The 21,357-nt window shown below is 40.0% G+C and overlaps 1 protein-coding gene across 3 annotated transcripts in view; it reads left to right on the forward strand.

Annotated features, from left to right (window-relative positions):
* The window catches only part of AGTPBP1 (ATP/GTP binding carboxypeptidase 1), a 362,468-nt gene that overhangs the window by 185,410 nt on the left and 155,701 nt on the right, over positions 1-21,357 (forward strand). For 2 of the 3 annotated variants that reach the window (XM_053702434.1, XM_053702437.1), the window contains 3 exons: positions 3,627-3,694; positions 19,817-19,880; positions 20,269-20,415. In XM_053702434.1, the coding sequence (XP_053558409.1) occupies positions 3,627-3,694; positions 19,817-19,880; positions 20,269-20,415 (279 nt within the window). The remainder of the gene's footprint in view (positions 1-3,626; positions 3,695-19,816; positions 19,881-20,268; positions 20,416-21,357) is intronic. The other variant, XM_053702435.1, reaches the window with a different exon arrangement.

The following is a 21,357-nucleotide window of genomic DNA, read 5'->3' on the forward strand; positions in this document are numbered from 1 at the left end:
CGTTTTTGAAGGTGTTGCTAGCATAATGTTACATAATTCTGCACTATGCAACCTTATTCCTTTCGTATAATGATGATAGTCCCTAGGGCTCCAGGCAATTTGGGATACGATTCCCACCACTAGGAGGAGGCCAAGAACCCACACAAGAGCTTAAATTCCCTCCCACCTCCCATCTCTCCTCATTTTTTTGTTCTTGGCCCCCCAGGATAAGGATTATAAAAGAAGTGTTCCAGCTACTTGCTTATGGTTTAATGTTTAAGAGCTCAGATCAATGTGAGACCCTTTATCCCTTGGACATATTCACAAAGAAGACAGAAAAGATTTCCTGCAAGCTGAATGATATAGGGACATAGGAATACCCTGTTATGTGTGCAGTATCTCCCTAGGGATTTTAGCCATAACTACTCTCAGATGTCGCGGGGACCTGTCTCTTTGCCTCATCCTGTGGAATAATGGTATTTCTTTAAGTATTAGCACTGGATGGACTCTCAACTGGACTTCTACAGTTCGGTGACCGGTAAGCTGGTGGAGGGGTGCAACTTTGGGTAAGCCACTTACCACAGCACAGACACAGCCCACAGGCTATTAAAAGGTACTCTGACACAGACACAGCATAGCAAGGGAACTTAGCCTGCTTTCCCACTGACACACTTTTTTTTGCCCAAAACAGGAATATAACTGCCCTACATTACTTAGGAGGGCATTCTCAGACCATGGGCACTCTTTTTGGACCCTTTGGCAGCCCTGTGACCCCTTTTTCAACATTTTAAGGGAATGTTTTTATGTTTTTGCACTAAATCTTTATTAAGCATTTTTTTCACTGTTTATAGCCTCTCTGAGGCACTGACACTGTTCTGGGTGGTTGCCCTGCCCCATTACCTGAAAACAGCCTCAAACTGGATCCTTGAGTACCGATGCAGGAGCTGCCAGGAGGGGGGTCACTTGGGGCCATCTTGTCAGTAAGTTTAAGATAGGGCCTAGGTATTATCTTACCCTTTATGCACTTTGCAGTTGTCAGGGGTTTTAATTTGCCAATGTGCAGCAAGCTCTCTTTCATTGTATTTTATAAATGTATGTGTGTTGTTTCATACGTGTGAGTTTTGCAAATTATGGAAGACAGTGAATCTATCCCCACCGAAACTATGTCAAGCACTATGGAAAAGGATCCTACTGATACCTCTCCCTGTATATTTTTGTTTCTATTTTGCAAATCTGTGCCAGTGTGCCAGGTCAATCAACTTTGCAATAGTTGTGTACCTCAATTTATGCATGCAAATCAGCCCTCTACTTCCTCTCAGAAATTATGTCCTGTTCCTGTATATTTTCCTGTATATTTTACTCAGGGAGCCTCTATTGACTTTACTCCTGATATTAAAGATAATTTACACAGGGCTATGGCAGAATATTTAACAGCTATCCCTAAGCTATTTAAGCCTAAATCCAAATCTGGGAATTTACCTCACTCTCCTTTGAGTGAACATAATGCTGCGGAATCTGTTGGCACTCTGCAAATACCTGATAATAATAATAATACCTGATAATAATAATAATACCATAACATGCAAACTCCTTCTCCTCACCCTCAAATACCTGTCCTCCTTCAGAGCTCTGACTTTGAGGACTCAAAATCATCCAGTTCAGATGAGGAAGTGACATCTGGTGTATAGGAGCCTAATCCTGACCCTGAATTTGACAATGCTTTTAGATTTAAAATGGAGCATATCCACACCTTGTTTCATGATGTACTGAGTATTCTGGGTATTTCTGAGGAAAACCCTGCTAAAAGCAAGCCTGTAAATCAGTTAAATGTTGTTTTCAAAGTACCTCATAAGATTCCAGAGGTATTTCAGGTTCCAGATTTGGTTTCTGACTATATAGCTAAATAATGGAAAAAAAAACTGGTATTCTAATTGGTCCTTCTTCCAGGTTTAAGAGAATGTGCCCAGTTCCAGAACAGAATGTGGAATTATGGGAACCATACCCAAGATTGATGTAGCTATTTGCACTCTTGCCAAACGCACTACCATCCCCATGAAGGATAGTTTATTTTTCAGGGATCCAATGGACTGCAAAATGGAGTCTTTCCCGAGAAAGCACTTTCTTCAGACAGATTGTCTGCTTAAAACAGCAGTGTCTATCACCTGTGTAGCTGTGGCAGGGGCCCTCTGGAAAAATGGTTTCTGAACAATCCTCTGGTGAGGACTTACAGATTTGCATAGAGCTAATGGCTAACACGTTTATATGTGACACATTAATGGATATCTTAAAGATTGATGTCAAGAACATGTCTATGGGAGTTATTGCAAGAAGGGCCTTATGGTTAAAATCATGGAAGCTGACATAGTTTCAAAAATAGGTTAATGTCTCTTTCCTTCCAAGCGAAGATCCTATTTGGTTCTGATTTGGAAAATAAATCTAAGGAAAAGATCAGACCAAATAAAAGGTTTGTTACTTTTGTTCCTCAGGAGATCACAAGTCCTCCTCTTCTCATAAGCCTGAGCTCTCCAAGCCAGCCTTCGAAGTCTGGTTCTTCATGGGCAAAGAACAAGCAGCCAAAGAAGTTCAACTCCAATACAAAATCTGCATCAAGGTGCGACATACAGTCCAGATTCGGTTCTGGTAGGGGGCAGACTGAGTCTTTTTTTCAGACGGCCTGATTTCAGTCAGTCCAGGACCTCTGGGTTCAAAACCATGATGAGCTTTCTTGGCTTAGTACGGATCATATCTTTTACAATTTAAGCCAAAGTTCAACCTTTGTCTCATCAGACCATAGCACATTTCCCCACATGGTTTGGGGTGACTGAATTAATCTTTTGCTATATTTTAGACAGGCTTTTCCTTTTTAAAATAAAGGTTTTCTGTCTTGCCACCCTACCCTATAACATGTGCAGAATAGGAGAGATGGTGGTCACATGCAAGGAGTGACTGATACCTCCCAGAAATTCCTGTAGCTCTTTCAGTGTTGCTGTTGGCCTCTTGGTAACCTTCCTGATAAGTTTCTCCTTCTCATGATTGGTACTTTTCAACAAGTAGCTCTTGAAGTTTCTTTGACAACTCTTTGCGGACCATGGCTCTTCCAGTAGGATTCAACCCCAAACATTTAAGCAATGGCTGACTTATATCTGGGTTTAATCAGAAAGGAATCACTTTCATTGATGGCAGTTGTATGCTATTTACCTATAGGCATGGTTTAGAATGTGATTGGTTAACTGTAAACACAGCTAGAGCCCCAATTATCAGGGTGTTGCTTTTTTATTATTTAAAATATTACTAATTAACAATTTTTCCCTTCTGGATTTACATTTTTCTTATTATTGTCTTTACATTTCAAAAACCTGCAATTTATAAGGGTGTGTAAACTTTTTATATTCCCAGTATATCAGTCAGTGTTTTTGTCTGATGGCTCTCACATGAAACAGTGGGTTGGGAATTTGAAGCAATCTTTAAAAAAATTTAGACAAAAATCTACTGATAATTTGAAATTTAGAGTATGTGCTATTTAATTTGTGGGTAATTCTGCATTCACAACTTGATAAATGGAGCCCATAGTGTAATGCCATTGATTTTTTGCCAAGTATGAATGTTTTATTGCTAAATGTGAATCAGGTTTTATATCTTTTTTTCAGAAAAGACAAGAAAAGAGATGACTGCAAAAGGCTCCACTGGTATAGAAGTCATTCTCTTCACATTAGAGGTAAGAGAAAGAGTCTGCGTAATTCTATAATTCCTGTGTTCCTGTACTGTTTTAGTTTATATGTAAAATCTATCAGAATTGAAACGAGCAGCTATCACTTTTCTGATGTTTACAAAGTATTTATGTTTAAAATGCTTATCTTGTTATCTTATTGAAGGGATATTTTAGTGTAAAAAACACATGCTCTAATTCTTTTCTCTGTATGCAATATTTGCCCTTTCAACCCTCAAACTCTTTGTGTTAAACTATGTGTTTATCCCCTGTAAAGCATTAAATACATAGGGCTCGTTTCCATTGAGACGTTAAAAAAGGAGCCGTAAGCTACTGAAGTACCAGGTTTCTATTGAAATATTTTGTGAATTGCTTGCAGTCGCTCTTTTCGTGTAGGTGTAAGTTAGTGTTGTGTTAACGCTTCCATCTGACGCCGGATTTTTTGAGAATGAATTAGTAACTATGATAACCAGTCCTTACACTATGGGAGTCGATCACATATATGGCGCCGCATACAAGTGCAGCGTGTATATTTTACCCGTTGCTCGTTGTTATGACCACCATAAACTAACATAAATAGAACTGGAGTCCCAAGTGGGTATCATATTTTCAGCGCAAGGACTTCTACTCCATTGTCACCTCGCTACACATAGGCAGGCACAGCAAGCCTTGAGCTGAGTATATGAGCACCGTTTCTCCTTAAAAGCAAACACCATGTGCAATATGTACCTCTCGACCGCCATCCCTCACCGCAATAACTAATAAATGTATTAACCCCTAATCCGCCAACACCCATATCGCGAAGTACCTAATAAATGTATTAATCCCTAATCCGCCAACCCCATATCGCAAAGTATCTAATAAAGTTATTAACCCATAATCCACCACCCACCCACAACGCAAAGTATCTAATTACACTATTAACCACTAATCCGCCATCCCCCCACAACGCAAAGTACCTATTTAACCTATTAACCCCCAAACCGCCAACCCCCCACAATGCAAAGTACCTATTTAACCTATTAACCCCTAAACCACCAACCCCCCACAACGCAAAGTATTAATCTAATCACTAAGCCCCCTAAACTAACGCCCCCTAAATTAACCCCAATTACATAAAATATAAAATAATATTTTACTAATGAATAAATTAAAAATGCCAAAATAAAAATGATTACATAAAAAATAAAACCTAAGATTAAATTTAAATACAAAATCTAAAATTACATCAAATAAAAAATCCAAGATTACAAAACTAAAAAAATTTAAGATTACATAAAAAATAAACGAAATTAGCCAAAATCAAAACATTTAAACCTCATATAATACTCCTATAAAAACAAAAAAGCCACCCCAAAATAAAAACACCCCCCTAATCTAAGACTAAACTACCAATAGCCCTTAAAATATAATTTATGTAAGAACTTACCTGATAAATTAATTTCTTACATATTGGCAAGAGTCCATGAGCTAGTGACGTATGGGATATACAATCCTACCAGGAGGGGCAAAGTTTCTTGAACCTCAAAATGCCTATAAATACACCCCTCACCACACCCACAATTCAGTTTAATGAATAGCCAAGTAGTGGGGTGATAGAAAAAGGTGTAAAAAGCATCAAAAAAAGGAACTGGAAATATAATTGTGCTTTATACAAATAAACATAACCACCATAAAAAGGGTGGGTCTCATGGACTCTTGTCAATATGAAAGAAATGAATTTATCAGGTAAGTTCTTACATAAATTATGTTTTCTTTCATGGAATTGGCAAGAGTCCATGAGCTAGTGACGTATGGGATATTAATACCCAAGATGTGGAACTCCACAGAAGAGTCACTAGAGAGGGAGGGATAAAAATAAAAACAGCCATTTTCCGCTGAAAAAATTAAATCCACATCCCAAAAAATAAGTTTTTCATAATTGAAAAGAAAAAACTTAAAACATAAGCAGAGGAATCAAACTGAAACAGCTGCCTGAAGAACCTTTCTAACAAAAACTGCTTCCGAAGAGGCAAATACATCAAAACGGTAGAATTTAGTAAATATATGCAAAGAAGACCAAGTTGCTGCTTTGCAAATCTAATCAACTGAAGCTTCATTCATAAAAGCCCACGAAGTGGAAACTGATCTAGTAGAATGAGCTGTGATTCTCTCAGGCGGGGCCTGACCCTACTCCAAATAAGCTTGATGAATCAAAAGCTTTAACCAGGATGCCAAGGGAATGGCAGAAGCTTTCTGACCTTTTCTAGAACCAGAAAAGACAACAAATAGACTAGAAGTCTTCGTGAAATCTTTAGTACCTTCAACATAATATTTCAAAGCTCTTACAACATCAAGAGAATGTAAGGATCTCTGAAAAGTATTCTTAGGATTAGGACACGAAGAGGGAACAACAATTTCCCTATTAATGTTGTTAGAATTCACAACTTTAAGTAAAAATTTAAATGACGTCCACAAAACTGCCTTATCCTGATGGAAAATCAGAAAAGGAGACTCACAAGAAAGAGCAAATAATTTGGAATCTCTTCTAGCAGAAGAGATAGCCAAAAGGAACAACACTTTCCAAGAAAGTAGTTTAATATCCAAAGAATGCATAAGCTAAAAAGGAGGAGCCTGTAAAGCCTTTAAAACCAAATTAAGGAGAGATTGATTTAATGATGGATCAAAGCCTGCACAAAACAGTGAATATCAAGAAGCTTAGCAATCTTTCTGTGAAATAAAACAGAAAGAGCAGAGATTTGTCCCTTCAATGAACTTGCAGACAAACCTTGATCCAAACCATCCTGAAGGAACTGTAAAATTCTAGGAATTTTAAAAGAATGCCAGGAGAATTTATAAGACGAACACCATGAAATATAAGTCTTCCAAACTCGATAATAAATCTTCCTAGAAACAGATTTACGAGCCTGTAAAATAGTATTAATCACTGAGTCAGAGAAACCTCTTTGACTAAGCACTAAGCATTCAATTTCCATACCTTCAAATTTAACAATTTGAGATCCTGATGGAAAAGTGGTCCTTGAGACAGAAGGTCTGGTCTTAAAGGAAGTGGCCAAGGTTGGCAACTGGACATCCGGACAAGATCCACATACCAGAACCTGTGAGGCCATGCTGGTGCTACTAGAAACACAAACGATTGTTCCATGATGATCTTGGGGATCACTCTTGGAAGAAGAACTAGAGGTGGGAAGATATAAGCAGGTTGGTAAAACCAAGGAACTGCTAACGGATCCAGCGACTCCGCCTGAGGATCCCTGGACCTGGCCAAGTACCTGGGAAGTTTCTTGTTTAGATGGGAAGCCATCAGATCTATTTCTGGAAGACCCCCCATCTGAACAATCTGAAAAAACACATCTGGATGGAGAGACCACTCCCCCGGATGTAAAGTTAGACGGCTGAGATAATCTGCTTCCCAATTGTCTACACCTGGGATATGTACCTTCAGAAATCAGACAAGAGCTGGATTCCGCCCAAGAAAGTATCCGAGATACTACTTTCATAGCTAGGGGACTGTGAGTCCCAACTTGATGATTGACATATGCCAAAGTTGTGATATTGTCTGTCTGAAAACAAATGAATGGTTTTCTCTTTAACAGAAGCCAAACCTGAAGAGCCCTGAAAATAGCATGGAGTTCTAAAATATTGATTGGTAACCTCGCCTCTTGAGGTTTCCAAACCCCTTGTGCTGTCAGAGATCCCCAGACAGCTCCCCAACCTGAAAGACTTGCATCTGTTGTGATTACAATCCAGGTTGGACGAACAAAAGAGACCCCTTGAACTTATACGATGGTGGTATAACCACCAAGTTAGAGAGAGTCGAACATTGGGATTTAAGGATATTAACTGTGATATCTTTGTATAATCCCATCCATTGTTTCAGCATCCAAAGCTGGAGAGGTCTCATATGAAAATGAGCATAGGTGATCGCGTCCGATGATGCAGTCATGAGACCTAAAACTTCCAGGCACATAGCCACTGAAGGGAATGATTGAGACTGAAGGTTCCGACAAGCTGAAACCAATTTTATTTGTCTCTTGTCTGTTAGAGACAGTGTCATGGACACTGAATCTATCTGGAAACCTAAAGAGAAACCTTGTCTGAGGAATCAAATAACTTTTTGGTAAATTGATCCTCCAACCATGTCTTTTGAAGAAACAACAATAGTTGATTTGTGTGAGATTCACAGATTGTAAAGACTGAGCTAGTACCAAGATATCGTCCAAATAAGGAAACACTACAATACCCTGTTCTCTGATTACAGAGAGTAGGGCACCGAGAACCCTTGAAAAAATTCTTGGAGCTGTTGCCAGGCCAAATGGAAGAGTGACAAATTGGTAATGCTTGTCTAGAAAAGATAATCTCAGAAACCGAAAGTGATCTGTATGAATCGGAATATGAAGATATGCATCCTGTAAGTCTATCTAGGACATATAATGACTTTGCTGAACAAAAGGCAGAATAGTCCTTATAGTCACCATTTTGAAAGTTGGCACTCTTAAAAAACGATTCAAAATTTTCAGATCCAGAACTGGCCTGAATTAATTTTCTTTCTTTGGGACAATGAATAGATATGAATAAAACTCCAGACCCTGTTCCTGAAATGGAACTGGTATGATTACCCCTGAAAGCTCTAGATCTGAAACACACTTCAGAAAAGCCTGATCCTTCACCGGATTTGCTGGAACGAGTGAGAGAAAAAATCTTCTCACAGGAGGTCTTACTCTAAATCCTGTTCGATACCCTTGAGAGACAATACTCTGAATCCAATGATTTTGTACAGAATCTGCCCAAATATTTTGGAAAAATTTTAATCTGCCCCCCACCAGCTAAGCTGGAATGAAGGCCGCACCATCCTGGCAGACTTGGGGGCTGGCTTTGGTTTCTTAAAAGGCTTAGATTTATTCCAACTTGAAGAAGCTTTCCAATTGGAATCAGATTCTTTGGGGGAAGGATTTGGTTTCTGTTCCTTATTCTGTCGAAAGGAACGAAAACGATTAAAAGCTTTAGATTTACCCTTAGATCTTTTATCCTGAGGTAAATAAACTCCCTTCCCCCCAGTGACAGTTGAAATAATTGAATTCAACTGAGAACCAAATAAATTGTTACCTTGGAAAGAAAGAGATAGTAATCTAGACTTAAATACCATGTCAGCATTCCAATACTTGAGCCACAAAGCTCTTCTAGCTAAAATAGCTAAAGACATAGATTTAACATCAATTTTGATTATATCAAAAATAGCATCACAGATAAAATCATTAGCATGTTGAAGCAAGCGAATAATGCTAGACAAATCAGGATCGGTTTCCTGTTGCGCTAAGCTTTCCAACCAGAAAATTGATGCAGCTGCAACATCAGCCATAGAAATGGCAGGCCTGAGAAGATTGCTAGAATATAAATAAGCTTTCCTTAGATAAGATTCAAGTTTCCTATCTAAAGGATCCTTAAAGGAAGTACTATCTTCCATAGGGATAGTAGTACGTTTGGCAAGAGTAGAAATAGCCCCATCAACTTTGGGGATTTTTTCCCAAAACTCCAATCTGACTGCTGGCAAAGGATACAACTTATCTTTGGTAGAACTGTTATCAGGCAGCAGGGATCCAACAGTGGTTTCTGAGACAGGATCAGATTGAGACATCTTGCAAATGTAAGAGAAAAAAAACAACATATAAAGCAAAATTATCAATTTCCTTACATGGCAGTTTCAAGAATGGAAAAAAATGCAAACAGCATAGCCCTCTGAGCACAGAAAAAGGCAAGAGGCATATCGGAAGTGGGGTTTAAATAATTACATTTTTTGGAGTCAAGTATGACACGCAACACAAAATTAATTTTTTTGGCACTAACATCTGGAAATGAAGCAACTCGCTTCATGGCAGACGCAACCTTGTGCAAGAAGACCTGGCATCAACTAAGACGCTGGAAATGACGAATTTGCGTCACCGAACGTACCTCATGCCAAAAATGACGCAATAAATATCAGCATTTTGCGACCTCGCAAGCCTAATTTTGTCTGCGAAAATGAATGAAAACAGTCAATTTTGAAGAAAAGACTATACCCCTGGTAAGAAAAAATTGCTTCATATGTTTTCCCAATTTGAAACTGAAAGTCTGCAAAGGAAATATACGTAAACCTGACTCATTGCAAATATAAATAAAATACATATATTTAGAACTTTACATTAATACATAAAGTGCCAAACCATAGCTGAGAGTGTCTTAAGTAATGAAAACATACTTACCGAAAGACACCCATCCACATATAGCAGATAGCCAAACTAGTACTGAAACAGTTATCAGTAGAGGTAATGGAATATGAGTGTATATTGTAGATCTGAAATGGGAGGTAGGAGATAAATCTCTACGACCGATAACAGAGAACCTATGAAAAGATTTCCCATAAGGAAAACCATAGAATTCAATAGGTGATACTCCCTTCACATCCCTCTGACATTCACTGTACTCTGAGAGGAATCGGGCTTCAAAATGCTGAGAAGCGCATATCACAGAAGAAAATCAAGCACAAACTGAATTGTGGGTGTGGAGAGGGTGTATTTATAGGTATTTTGAGGTTTGGAAAACTTTGCCCCTCCTGGTAGGATTGTATATACCATACGTCACTAGCTCATGGACTCTTGCCAATTACATGAAAGAAAAGGGCCTTTTGTTGGGCATTGCCGTGAAGCAATCAGCTCTTTTACCTAAAAAAAACTATAAATTAACCCCTAACAGTAAAACCCCCCACCCATCCAACCCCCTAAAATAAAAAAGACCTAACTCTATAAAATAGCTCTCATTCTATTGGCTGATTTAACATTTTCAGCCAATAGGAATGCAAGGTACCAGAATATAAAATGAGTACCTTGCATTCAGTCTTCAGTGTGCAGTGGACGATCGCATGAAGAGGAGCCTCCACGTCGGATGACCGTACTGCTGCCGAAGACTGTTTCACGCATCGGAAGACCGCTCCACACCTCCAGGATGAAGATGGAAGATGGTGCCGCCCTGGAAGAAGATCTTCGCTGCCTGAATGAAGACTTTGCTCCGCCTGGAAGAAGATGGATGTCCAAACTTCATTAATAGTGAGTACATTTTTTGGGGCAATGGGTAGATTAGATTTTTATAGAGTTAGGTCTTTTTTATTTTTGGCGGTTGGGTGGGTGGGGTTTTTTACTGTTAGTGGTTAATTTTTAGTAGTTTTTTTTAGGTAAAAGAGCTGATTGCTTCAAGACAATGCCCTACAAAAGGCCCTTTTAAGGCTTAGGGCTATTGATACTTTTTGTTTTTATAGGGGTAATTTTATTTATTTATTTAAAATTTATTTTCGATGATTTCATTTTTTTTTTTTATGTAATCTTAGATTTTTTTATTTTATGTAATCTTAGATTTTGTATTTAAATTTAATCTTAGGTTTTATTTTTTATGTATTGTTAGGATTTTTTATTTTAATTTTAAATTAGGATTTTTTTATTTTGGTATTTTTAATTAATTTATTAGTAAAATAGTATTTTGTTTTATTTTATGTAATTGGGGTAAATTTACGGGGTGTTAGCTTAGTGATTAGATTAATACTTTGCGTTGTTGGGGAATAGTGGATTAGGGGTAAATAGTGTAATTAGATACTTTGCGTTGTGGGGGGATGGCGGTTTATGGGTTAATAACTTTATTAGATACTTTGCGATATAGGGGTTGGCGGATTATGGATTAATACATGTATTCAGGTACTTTGCAGTGTGGGGGTTGGCAGATTAGGGGTTAATAGTTTAAATAGGCAGATTGCGTTGTGGGGGGGGGGGCGTTTTAGAGGCTAATACATTTTTTTATTCTTAGTTGCGATGTGGGAGGATGGCGGATATAGGGGTTTTGACGTGTGGGGTTTATTTTTGGGAGGCGGGTTAGATTTCAATGGGAACTAGGCATCAAAAAGCTACTTTTTCCTCTTTTACACCTAGTTGAGCTGGGTGTAATTTTTGTTAATGTATCGACAGCCTCCGACAGTGTATTAACGGTTTGCGCTTTCATTGGAAACCTGGTATAGTTTATCGATTAACGGCTTCTAATACTTTCTATGGGCCGCGAAAATGTTTTCGGCAGCTGGAGTCCGGTTGCCGAAATTGAGGTATAACGGACCATTGGAAGAAGTCGATTAACGAAATTGCTTCCGACAGCATATTTATCATTTTGCGAGCACACGCAAACGTAATTACGGCTCAATGGAAACGAGCCCATAGTTGGGAGCTGCAAAGAACGACTGGACTTGAGCTGGTAACAACCGGTGAGCTATTTAGCATTGGCAGTCACATAACACTGACTATGCCCATCTCAGCAGCGGCATGATTTGTGACATTGAGCGGGATTTTACCTATGTATTTAACCCCTATATGAACAAGAGCATGTCATTTTTGCACTAGAATATCCCTTTAATACTGTTTAGCTCATATTTAAATCATTTAGATGTTTCTGAAGCATTCTTGATTTGTACTGTAGGGCAGGCACCACTGTGTTAATACAGGGAGTGACTTTTGTTGTCCAAATTGTAAAGGTTTTATTTAAAACTCTGTGAAGTAGACATGTTACCAACGCTAAAAAAGCAACAAATATTACATTATCAGCAAATCTGCTATACATTTGACACTTGTCGTTTTTCTACAATTAATCAATAAGTTAAAGTAAGCAAAAAAAAATAAAAACAAACTGAACAAAACAGTTTTTAGGGGATAAAGTTGGCAGGTGTGGGATGTTAAAAAAAACGGCACTAAAAAGTGCCTTTACATTGTGGTCTATGGGCAACAGTGTACATATATATTTATGTGTTAATATGTATATATAAACACATATAAATATATATGTATACAAGCATATACATATTTTTTTAAAATTGCTGCCCATAGCTGCACGACTTACCCCCTTCGCTGCACTTAGGTTCTGTGCCGTGACTGACGGCATGAGAACGAGGCTTCCATTGGAGTCTATAGAAGCGCGCTCATGAGTGCAAAGCTTCTGTGCAATTCGAACGCGAGGTTGAGGTCGCATTGCACCTAACTTGTAATACCAGCACACATTTGCGTGCGCTGGAATTACTAAGTGGAGCACAAATAAGCTATATTTTGCGCTCCACTTGTAATATTGCCCTTTATGAGGTCCCTTTAAATAAGACCATTATAGTGAAAAATGACATGCTCTAATTAATTTTTTTCATTATAAAGGCCTTTTAACACTGTACATTCTATTGTAAGCGCAAGTCTGTAGTGCTGTATTGACCAGGGATAGGCAGGTGTCCGTACACAGTGTCTGCCACAACTTTAGTATATCTTTTCTTTCTGATTAAATAATAGGAATAAAAAAAAATAATAGTGTGAATAAAGTTAGTGGCGTGTCAAGAGACTGCTTGCAATATTGGGTGATAATTTATGGAATAAATAAAGCCTGAGTGAAATTCTGGATGTGTATCTGCATCTGTATAATAACACCCAGCTCTATACAAAGACACAGTAGTGATACTGGCACATGCGTTTAGCCAGACAAGGGCTGGTTATAGGGTCAGTGATATCTGCATCAGTATAATAACACCCAGCGCTATATAATGACACAATAGTGACACTGGTTCATGGGTATAGCCAGAGGAGGGCTGGTTATAGGATCAGTGGTATCTGCATCAATATAATAAAACCCCACACTATATAATGACACAGTAGTGACACTGGCTCATGGGTATAGCCAGAGGAGGGCTGGTTATAGGATCAGTGGTATCTGCATCAATATAATAACACCAAGCACTATATAATGACACAGTAGTGACACTGGCACATGGGTATAGCCAGAGGAGGGCTGGTTATAGAATCAGTGTTATCTGCATCAGTTTAATAATACCCAGCGCTATATAATGACACAGTAGTGACACTGGCTCATGGGTATAGCCAGAGGAGGGCTGGTTATAGGATCAGTGTTATCTGCATCAGTATAATAACACCAAGCACTTTATAATGACACAGTAGTGACACTGGCTCATTGGTATAGTCAGAGGAGGGCTGGTTATAGGATCAGTGGTATCTGCATCAATATAATAACACCAAGCACTATATAATGACACAGTAGTGACACTGGCACATGGGTATAGCCAGAGGAGGGCTGGTTATAGAATCAGTGTTATCTGCATCAGTTTAATAATGCCCAGCGCTATATAATGACACAGTAGTGACACTGGCTCATGGGTATAGCCAGAGGAGGGCTGGTTATAGAATCAGTGGTATCTGCATCAGTATATTAACACCAAGCACTATAAAATAATGTTTCTCCAACATAGGTGTGTCCGGTCCACGGCGTCATCCTTACTTGTGGGATATTCTCTTCCCCAACAGGAAATGGCAAAGAGCCAGCAAAGCTGGTCACATGATCCCTCCTAGGCTCCGCCTACCCCAGTCATTCTCTTTGCCGTTGTACAGGCAACATCTCCACGGAGATGGCTTAGAGTTTTTTAGTGTTTAACTGTAGTTTTTATTATTCAATCAAGAGTTTGTTATTTTAAAATAGTGCTGGTATGTACTATTTACTCTGAAACAGAAAAGAGATGAAGATTTCTGTTTGTATGAGGAAAATGATTTTAGCAACCGTTACTAAAATCCATGGCTGTTCCACACAGGACTGTTGAGAGGAATTAACTTCAGTTGGGGGAACAGTGAGCAGTCTTTTGCTGCTTGAGGTATGACACATTCTAACAAGACGATGTAATGCTGGAAGCTGTCATTTTCCCTATGGGATCCGGTAAGCCATTTTTATTCAGACAGTAAATAAGGGCTTCACAAGGGTTTATTAAGACTGTATACATTTTCTGGGCTAAATCGATCATATTTACACATATTTAGCCTTGAGGAATCATTTAATCTGGGTATTTTTTGTAAAATAATATCGGCAGGCACTGTTTTAGACACTTTATTCTATAGGGGCTTTCCCTAATCATAGTCAGAGCCTCATTTTCGCGCCGGTATGGCGCACTTGTTTTTGAGAACAACATGGCATGCAGCTGCATGTGTGTGGAGCTCTGATACATAGAAAAGTCTTTCTGAAGGCATCATTTGGTATCGTATTCCCCTTTGGGCTTGGTTGGGTCTCAGCAAAGCAGATTCCAGGGACTGTAAAGGGGGTTAAATATAAAAACGGCTCCGGTTCCGTTATTTTAAGGGTTAAAGCTTCCAAATTTGGTGTGCAATACTTTTAAGGCTTTAAGACACTGTGGTGAAATTTTGGTGAATTTTGAACAATTCCTTCATACTTTTTCGCAATTGCAGTAATAAAGTGTGTTCAGTTTAAAATTTAAAGTGACAGTAACGGTTTTATTTTAAAACGTTTTTTGTGCTTTGTTATCAAGTTTATGCCTGTTTAACATGTCTGAACTACCAGATAGATTGTGTTCTGACTGTGGGGAAGCCAAGGTTCCTTCTCATTTAAATAGATGTGATTTATGTCATAAAAAATTTAGTAAAAATGATGCCCAAGATGATTCCTCAAGTGAGGGGAGTAAGCATGGTACTGCATCATCCCCTCCTTCGTCTACACCAGTCTTGCCCATACAGGAGGCCCCTAGTACATCTAGCGCGCCAATACTCCTTACTATGCAACAATTAACGGCTGTAATGGATAATTCTATCAAAAACATTTTAGCCAATATGCCCACTTATCAGCGAAAGCGCGACTGCTCTGTTTTAGAAAATACTGAAGAGCATGAGGACGCTGATGATATTGTTTCTGAAGGGCCCCTACACCAGTCTGAGGGGGCCAGGGAGGTTTTGTCTGAGGGAGAAATTTCAGATTCAGGAAAAATTTCTCAACAAGCTGAACCTGATGTGATTACTTTTAAATTTAAGTTGGAACATCTCCGCGCTCTGCTTAAGGAGGTGTTATCCAATTTGGATGATTGTGATTATCTGGTCATTCCAGAAACACTATGTAACAAGCGGGTGGCGTACATTGTTAATAAAGAATGGGACAGGCCCGGTATACCTTTCGTACCTCCCCCCATATTTAAAAAATTGTTTCCTATAGTCGACCCCAGAAAGGACTTATGGCAGACAGTCCCCAAGGTCGAGGGGGGCGGTTTCTACTCTAAACAAGCGCGCCACTATACCCATAGAAGATAGTTGTGCTTTCCAAGATCCTATGGATAAAAAATTAGAAGGTTTGCTAAAAAAGATGTTTGTTCAGCAAGGTTACCTTCTACAACCAATTGCATGCATTGTCCCTGTCACTACAGCCGCGTGTTTCTGGTTCGATGAGCTAGAAAAGGCGATTATTAGTAATTCTTCTTCTTATGAGGAGATTATGGACAGAATTTGTGCTCTTAAATTGGCTAATTCTTTCACCCTAGACGCCACCTTGCAATTGGCTAGGTTAGCGGCGAAAAATTCTGGGTTTGCTATTGTGGCGCGCAGAGCGCTTTGGTTAAAATCTTGGTCAGCGGATGCGTCTTCCAAGAACAAATTGCTTGACATTCCTTTCAAGGGGAAAACACTGTTTGGCCCTGACTTGAAAGAGATTATCTCTGATATCACTGGGGGCAAGGGCCACGCCCTTCCTCAGGATAGGTCTTTCAAGGCCAAAAATAAACCTAATTTTCGTCCCTTTCGCAGAAACGGACCAGCCCCAAGTGCTACGTCCTCTAAGCAGGAGGGTAATACTTCTCAAGCCAATCCAGCCTGGAGACCTATGCAAGGCTGGAACAAAGGAAAGCAGGCCAAGAAACCTGCCACTGCTCCCAAGACAGCATGAGATGCGGGCCCCCGATCCGGGACCGGATTTGGTGGGGGGCAGACTCTCTCTCTTCACTCAGGCTTGGGCAAGAGATGTTCTGGATCCTTGGGCGCTAGAAATAGTCTCCCAAGGTTATCTTCTGGAAGTGATTCATCCTGTTCCATTAAGAGAACGAGGGATGGGGTTCTACTCCAATCTGTTCGTAGTTCCCAAAAAAGAGGGAACGTTCAGACCAATCTTAGATCTCAAGATCCTAAACAAGTTTCTCAAGGTTCCATCGTCCAAAATGGAAACCATTCGAACAATCCTTCCATCCAGGAAGGTCAATTCTTGACCACGGTGGATTTAAAGGATGCGTATCTACATATTCCTGTCCACAAGGAACATCATCGGTTCCTAAGGTTCGCATTCCTGGACAAACATTACCAGTTCGTGGCGCTTCCTTTCGGATTAGCCACTGCTCCAAGGATTTTCTCAAAGGTACTAGGGTCCCTTCTGGCGGTGCTAAGACCAAGGGGCATTGCTGTAGTACCTTACTTGGACGACATTCTGATTCAAGCGTCGTCCCTTCCTCAAGCAAAGGCTCACACGGACATAGTCCTGGCCTTTCTCAGATCTCACGGATGGAAAGTGAACGTGGAAAAGAGTTCTCTATCTCCGTCGACAAGAGTTCCCTTCTTGGGAACAATAATAGACTCCTTAGAAATGAGGATTTTTCTGACAGAGACCAGAAAAACAAAACTTCTAAACTCTTGTCGGATACTTCATTCCGTTCCTCTTCCTTCCATAGCGCAGTGCATGGAAGTGATAGGTTTGATGGTAGCGGCAATGGACATAGTTCCTTTTGCGCGCATTCATCTAAGACCATTACAACTGTGTATGCTCAGTCAGTGGAATGGGGACTATACAGACTTGTCTCCGAAGATACAAGTAAATCAGAGGACCAGAGACTCACTCCGTTGGTGGCTGTCCCTGGACAACCTGTCACAAGGGGTGACCTCCTGCAGACCAGAGTGGGTCATTGTCACGACCGACGCCAGTCTGATGGGCTGGGGCGCGGTCTGGGGATCCCTGAAAGCTCAGGGTCTTTGGTCTCGGGAAGAATCTCTTCTACCGATAAATATTCTGGAACTGAGAGCGATATTCAATGCTCTCAAGGCTTGGCCTCAGCTAGCGAGGGCCAAGTTCATACAGTTTCAATCAGACAACATGACGACTGTTGCGTACATCAACCATCAGGGGGGAACAAGGAGTTCCCTGGCGATGGAAGAAGTGACCAGAATCATTCAATGGGCGGAGACTCGCTCCTGCCACCTGTCTGCAATCCACATCCCAGGAGTGGAAAATTGGGAAGCGGATTTTCTGAGTCGTCAGACATTGCATCCGGGGGAGTGGGAACTCCATCCGGAAATCTTTGCCCAAATCACTCAACTGTGGGGCATTCCAGACATGGATCTGATGGCCTCTCGTCAGAACTTCAAGGTTCCTTGCTACGGGTCCAGATCCAGGGATCCCAAGGCGACTCTAGTAGATGCACTAGTAGCACCTTGGACCTTCAAACTAGCCTATGTATTCCCGCCGTTTCCTCTCATCCCCAGGCTGGTAGCCAGGATCAATCAGGAGAGGGCGTCGGTGATCTTGATAGCTCCTGCGTGGCCACGCAGGACTTGGTATGCAGATCTGGTGAATATGTCATCGGCTCCACCATGGAAGCTACCTTTGAGACGAGACCTTCTTGTTCAAGGTCCGTTCGAACATCCGAATCTGGTCCCACTCCAGCTGACTGCTTGGAGATTGAACGCTTGATCTTATCAAAGCGAGGGTTCTCAGATTCTGTTATTGATACTCTTGTTCAGGCCAGAAAGCCTGTAACTAGAAAAATTTACCACAAAATTTGGAAAAAATATATCTGTTGGTGTGAATCTAAAGGATTCCCTTGGGACAAGGTTAAGATTCCTAAGAGTCTATCCTTCCTTCGAGAAGGATTGGAAAAAGGATTATCTGCAAGTTCCTTGATGGGACAGATTTCTGCCTTGTCTGTGTTACTTCACAAAAAGCTGGCAGCTGTGCCAGATGTTCAAGCCTTTGTTCAGGCTCTGGTTAGAATCAAGCCTGTTTACAAACCTTTGACTCCTCCTTGGAGTCTCAACTTAGTTCTTTCAGTTCTTCAGGGGGTTCCGTTTGAACCCTTACATTCCGTTGATATTAAGTTATTATCTTGGAAAGTTTTGTTTTTGGTTGCAATTTCTTCTGCTAGAAGAGTTTCAGAATTATCTGCTCTGCAGTGTTCTCCTCCTTATCTGGTGTTCCATGCAGATAAGGTGGTTTTACGTACTAACCTGGTTTTCTTCCAAAAGTTGTTTCTAACAAAAACATTAACCAGGAGATAGTCGTGCCTTCTCTGTGTCCGAAACCAGTTTCGAAGAAGGAACGTTTGTTGCACAATTTGGATGTTGTTCGCGCTCTAAAATTCTATTTAGATGCTACAAAGGATTTTAGACAAACATCTTCCTTGTTTGTTGTTTATTCTGGTAAAAGGAGAGGTCAAAAAGCAACTTCTACCTCTCTCTCTTTTTGGATTAAAAGCATCATCAGATTGGCTTACGAGACTACCGGACGGCAGCCTCCTGAAAGGATCACAGCTCCTTCCACTAGGGCTGTGGCTTCCACATGGGCCTTCAAGAACGAGGCTTCTGTTGATCAGATATGTAGGGCAGCGACTTGGTCTTCACTGCACTCTTTTACCAAATTTTACAAGTTTGATACTTTTGCTTCTTCTGAGGCTATTTTTGGGAGAAAGGTTTTGCAAGCCGTGGTGCCTTCCATTTAGGTGACCTGATTTGCTCCCTCCCTTCATCCGTGTCCTAAAGCTTTGGTATTGGTTCCCACAAGTAAGGATGACGCCGTGGACCGGACACACCTATGTTGGAGAAAACAGAATTTATGTTTACCTGATAAATTACTTTCTCCAACGGTGTGTCCGGTCCACGGCCCGCCCTGGTTTTTTAATCAGGTCTGATAATTTTTTTTTTTTTCTTTAACTACAGTCACCACGGTATCATATGGTTTCTCCTATGCAAATATTCCTCCTTAACGTCGGTCGAATGACTGGGGTAGGCGGAGCCTAGGAGGGATCATGTGACCAGCTTTGCTGGCTCTTTGCCATTTCCTGTTGGGGAAGAGAATATCCCACAAGTAAGGATGACGCCGTGGACCGGACACACCGTTGGAGAAAGTAATTTATCAGGTAAACATAAATTCTGTTTTTTATTTTCAAATGTACCTTGTTGTCCTTCTCTAAGGTCTGTACTTGGGAAAATGTCCGCCACAGCCTTTATCTGTGCCTATCCCTGGTTTTGACTCTATGTAATTACTCTTATACCGTTACAGAATACAAGGGATCTTCAAACAATACTAAATATTGTGAATATTCTCAATGAACTAATGTCAGCAGGTATGCGAAAACATGCAACAACCTATTATATTTATTAAAGTATTTAACTTGCATGAACCATAATGTGTCTTCTAGTACGCAACAACTCTATTTTGATAAATTGTAAAATAGACTGTAGTCAATTTGAGTGTTACCATATATGGTATATTAAGATATTTTAATTGCTAAATTCCTTTACATTTAATCTGCCTACACAGTGTGAGAGCATATCATTGACTTTTGTCCGATTACAGAAATGGATGAAACCTGGATATATTGTTCATGTTTATTTCTTAATCTATGTTTTGGTAATGAATGCTATTATTATATATAGATAATTATAGGGTTACATTGACTTATTTCATGTGTAATGACACAAACTAATGTCTGCTTGTTCTCTTAAATAAAGGGGGAGGACGAAGAATACATGTCTTGGTATCGAAAGGAGGGACTCAGATCTTGCTGCAGTTACTGTTAAGTGCCAGTAAGGAATCTCCTCCAAATGAGGAGCTTATGGTGCTTCTTCATAGTTTGCTTGCAAAGATTGGGCCAAAAGGTAGATTATTATACTTCTAATTCACATATTTTGTGGTTGGCAGAGTATTACAGATGGGCATTGATCTAATGATCTCCTAAAAGTGTCAATAATGAAGACAAAAGAAGGAACATTAAACTTTATTTCTCTTGTTAAGTGTGTTCAGTCCACGGGTCATCCATTACTTATGGGATATATTCTCCTCCCCAACAGGAAGTTGCAAGAGGATCACCCAAGCAGAGCTGCTATATAGCTCCTCCCCTCACATGTCATATCCAGTCATTCTCTTGCAACCCTCAACAAAGAAGGAGGTTGTGGGAGGAGTTGGAGTTTTTACTTAATTATTCTTCAATCAAAAGTTTGTTATTTTAAATGGCACCGGAGTGTGCTGTTTTTTCTATCTCAGGCAGTATTTGGAAGAAGAAACCGCCTGCGTTTTTTCTATGATCTTAGCAGGCATAACTAAGATCTACTGGCTGTTCTCGACATTCTGAGGAGTGGGGTAACTTCAGAACATGGGAATAGCATGCGGGGTCCACCGCAAATGAGGTATGTGCAGTACAATATTTTCTGGGAATGGAATTGACTAAGAAAATACTGCTGTTACCCGTATGATGTAAGTACAGCCTTAAATGCAGTAGTAGTGACTGGTATCATTCTGATAAATGTATGCACAGTAGAGTTATTTTCTAGGGACTAGAATTTGACTGTGAAAATACTGTTAATACTGAAATAATGCTTAAGCCTTATCTGCAGTGGTAGCGACTGGTTGCAGGCTTAGTAATAACTTTGCATGACATTTAAAGAAGTTTATTTTCAAAACGTTTACTGGCATGTTATTCGTTTTGTGAGGTACTTTGGTGATAAATCCTTTGGGCATGAATTTTTTTCCACATGGCTAACGTATATTTCTGCATAGAAACCGTTATATCAGGTCTCCCACTGTTGTAAATGAGCGGGAGG

This window comes from Bombina bombina, chromosome 2 (genome assembly GCF_027579735.1).
Source record: "Bombina bombina isolate aBomBom1 chromosome 2, aBomBom1.pri, whole genome shotgun sequence".
Classification (NCBI taxonomy): Eukaryota; Metazoa; Chordata; class Amphibia; order Anura; family Bombinatoridae; genus Bombina; species Bombina bombina.